Genomic DNA, 3,227 nt, shown 5'->3' on the forward strand with positions numbered 1-3,227 from the left:
AAAAAAAAAAAAAAAAAAAGAAATTGTGAGATGTGTATATATATATACATATATATATACACACACACATATATATATATGAGTATTCCATGGTGTCTATACACACACACATATATATCCCATGGTGTGTGTATGTGTATCTATATCAATATCTATATCTATAGTATATATAAAGAAAGAGTATATATCCCACGGTGTGTGTATATACATATTTGTTATATACACCATGGGATATATATACATACATACACCATGGAATACTACTCAGCCATAAAAAGGAATGAAATAACAGCATTCACAGCAACCTGGATGAAATTGGAGACCATTATTCCAAGTGAGGTAATTCGGGAATGGAGAATCAAACATCGTATGTTCTCACTTATAAGTGGGAGCTAAGCTCTGAGGATGCAAAGACATAAGAATGACACAGTGGACTTTGGGGATTCAGGACGAAGGGTGGTGGGGGGGTGGTGAGGGATAGAAGATTACACATTGGGTGCAGTCTATACTGCTCTGATGGCAAGTGCACCAAAATCTCAGAAATCGCCGCTGAAGGACTTTTCCATGCAACCAAACACCGCCTGTTTCCCAAAAACTACTGAAATAAAAAATAAATAATTTTTTTTTTTGAGGCAGAGTCTCACTGTGTCATCCAGGCTGGAGTGCAGTGGCTCGATCTCGTCTCACTGCAAGCTCCACCTCCTGGGTTCATGACATTCTCTTGCCTCAGCCTCCCGAGTAGCTGGGACTACAGGCGCCCGCCACCATGCCCAGCTAATTTTTTTTGTATTTTTAGTAGAGACGGGACTTCACCTTGTTAGCCAGGATGGTCTCAATCTCCTGACCTCATGATCCGCCCACCTCGGCCTCCCAAAGTGCTGGGATTACAGGCGTAAGCCACCGCACCTGGCCAAAAATTAACTAATTTATTTAAAAATAAGAAAAGAGGCCAGGTGTGGTGGTACACGCCTGTAGTCCCAGCTACTTGGGAGGCTAAGGCACGAGAATCGCTTGAGCCCAGGAGGCAGAGGTTGTAGTGAGCCAAGATCGTGCCACTGCACTCCAGCCTGGGTGACAAAGCAAGACTCTGTCTCAAAATAATAATAATAATAATAAATAATAATAAAGAGACAGTGAACATAGAGATAGGTAAAAAGACTCTGGGACCTGGCACCTCACCCACTCAGGCCTCTACTTGTGTTCCCTCCAGCCCCATAAGAAGCCCCACAGAGTCAAGTCCCCAAGCTGTCATTTGACCTGGACTCTGGCTTCCAGCAGCCCCAGGTCAGGCCCCCGTTGAAGAGCTGCCTCGCTGGCCTACAGCCCCACCCAGCACTCACCCTGCAGCATGCTCCGATAGGCCCCCTCGGTCACTGCGTACACATGAGGTGGCACCTCGTGGCGCTTCTTGCCCCGGTACATCTCCACAATGGCTTCTGTGTAGATGGGAAGCTGCTTGTACGGGTTGATGACCACACAAATGACCACCACTACAGAAAAAGGCCGGAAGTTGTCTTGCAGTGGGGAGGAGGGAAGAGGAAGAGGTCTCAGATCCTGCCCCAATAGCCTTGAAAAGGCCGGAGTATGTTCTGCAGTGGGGAGAGGGGAGAGGGGAGAGGGTCTCAGATCCCTGCCCATAGCCTGAAAAACCCTGCCCATAGCCCCATGCCCATAGCATGGGGCCACTGAGCAGGTCATGCATTGCACAAGGGCATCTGTACACGGTATGTTTACACCATCACAATATAGACTTGAATGTTTTTTATGAGCATTTTCAGGCTGCTGGTAGCAAAGAATCTTTCCAAATTGCACAAAGGCACTGTCTGGGTGAGGATTTACCCTGAGAGAACAAGGCCTTTGCAGCCAGCCAGACTTGGGTCACAGCCTGTGGTTGCCTGGACTCACACACAGGAAATGACCATGTGCGAGGTGACTAGTTGAGGCACTCTTTGTAGCAGCAAAAGACTGGAAATGACCTGAATACACCTTCATATGACAGATTCCTAGAAACCTCTTGTGTATAGACATGGGACTACCTTCAAATCAATATCGAGTAAAAGGAGGCGAGTTGAGGACTGTGTGAGGAGCTACAATTTGCATTAGAAAGGATGGAAGAGAAATCTTTTTTTTTTTAAGACGGAGTCTCACTCTGTCACCCAGGCTGGAGTGCAGTGGGGCGATCACAGCTCACCGCAAGCTCTGCCTCCTGGGTTCACACCATTCTCCCGCCTCAGCCTCCCAAGTAGCTGGGACTACAGGCGCCTGCCACCACGCCCGGCTAATTTTGTGTATTTTTTAGTAGAGACGGAGTTTCATTGTGTTAGCCAGCATGGTCTTGAGCTCCTGACCTCGTGATCCGTCCGCCTCAGCTTCGCAAAGTGTTGGGATTACAGGCGTGAGCCACCGCGCCCGGTAGGAATCTTTTTACGTATTCACTTGAATATGCATGGAATATCTCTGGAAGGGTGCTTGTGGTATCTGCAATAACCGAAATGCACCAGGAACATACCTGCGGTTTCCAGTGATAATAGACACATAACAGTCCTGCTGAAATGACCGTGCCTAGTCTTTTTTTTTTTTTTTCTCTTTGAGACAGGGTCTTACTCTGTCACCCAGGCTAGAGTGCAGTGGTACAATCACGGCTCACTGCAGCCTCCACCTCCTAGACTCAAGCAATCCTCCCACCTCAGCGTCGAGAGTAGCTGGGATCACAAGTGTGTGTCAATCCACTAGGTTGATTTTTTCAAATTTTTAGTAGAGATGGGATCTCACTACGTTGTCCAGGCTGCTCTTGAACTCCTGGGCTCAACTAATTCTCCCACCACAGCCTCCCCAAGTGCTGGGATTACAGGCTTGGGCCACCGCACCCGGTGTATTTTTTTTTGTAGACACGGGGTCTCTCTATGTTGCCCAGGCTGGTCTCGAACTCCTGACCTCAAGTGATCTGCCCACCTCGGCCTCCCAAAGTGCTGGGATTAGAGGCGTGAGCCGCCACACCCAGCCTCAGGACTCTGTAACAGTTTAAGAACAAGTCCAGCTCACAGGGTTAATCATGTAGGCAACAGGGGTTCAACACTCACAGAAGCAGTAAGATACAGCTAGAGAGCTAGTTAGCCACTTAGCTAAACCAGCCAGAGAGCTGACTAGCCAAGCTCTCTAAAGTTAGCTAGCTAAACTAGCCAGAGAATTAGCTGCTTAGTGGCTTAGCTAGTTAGCCACTCTGGACT

General features: G+C 47.8%; 1 protein-coding gene across 4 annotated transcripts in view; it reads right to left on the reverse strand.

The window, feature by feature from the left end:
• MYH14 (myosin heavy chain 14) overlaps nucleotides 1–1,717 on the reverse strand; it is a 94,628-nt gene extending 92,911 nt beyond the window's left edge. For all 4 annotated transcript variants that reach the window (XM_017882099.1, XM_017882097.1, XM_017882098.1 and 1 more), the window contains exons 1-2: nucleotides 1,571–1,717; nucleotides 1,341–1,479 (exon numbers count right to left, since the gene is read on the reverse strand). In XM_017882099.1, the coding sequence (XP_017737588.1) occupies nucleotides 1,341–1,479; nucleotides 1,571–1,702 (271 nt within the window). In that variant the 5' untranslated portion in view covers nucleotides 1,703–1,717. The remainder of the gene's footprint in view (nucleotides 1–1,340; nucleotides 1,480–1,570) is intronic.
• Between the last annotated feature and the right edge of the window lie 1,510 nt (nucleotides 1,718–3,227).

The sequence above is a fragment of the Rhinopithecus bieti genome, unplaced genomic scaffold, assembly GCF_001698545.2.
Source record: "Rhinopithecus bieti isolate Rb0 unplaced genomic scaffold, ASM169854v2 scaffold_12070, whole genome shotgun sequence".
Taxonomy (NCBI): domain Eukaryota; kingdom Metazoa; phylum Chordata; class Mammalia; order Primates; family Cercopithecidae; genus Rhinopithecus; species Rhinopithecus bieti.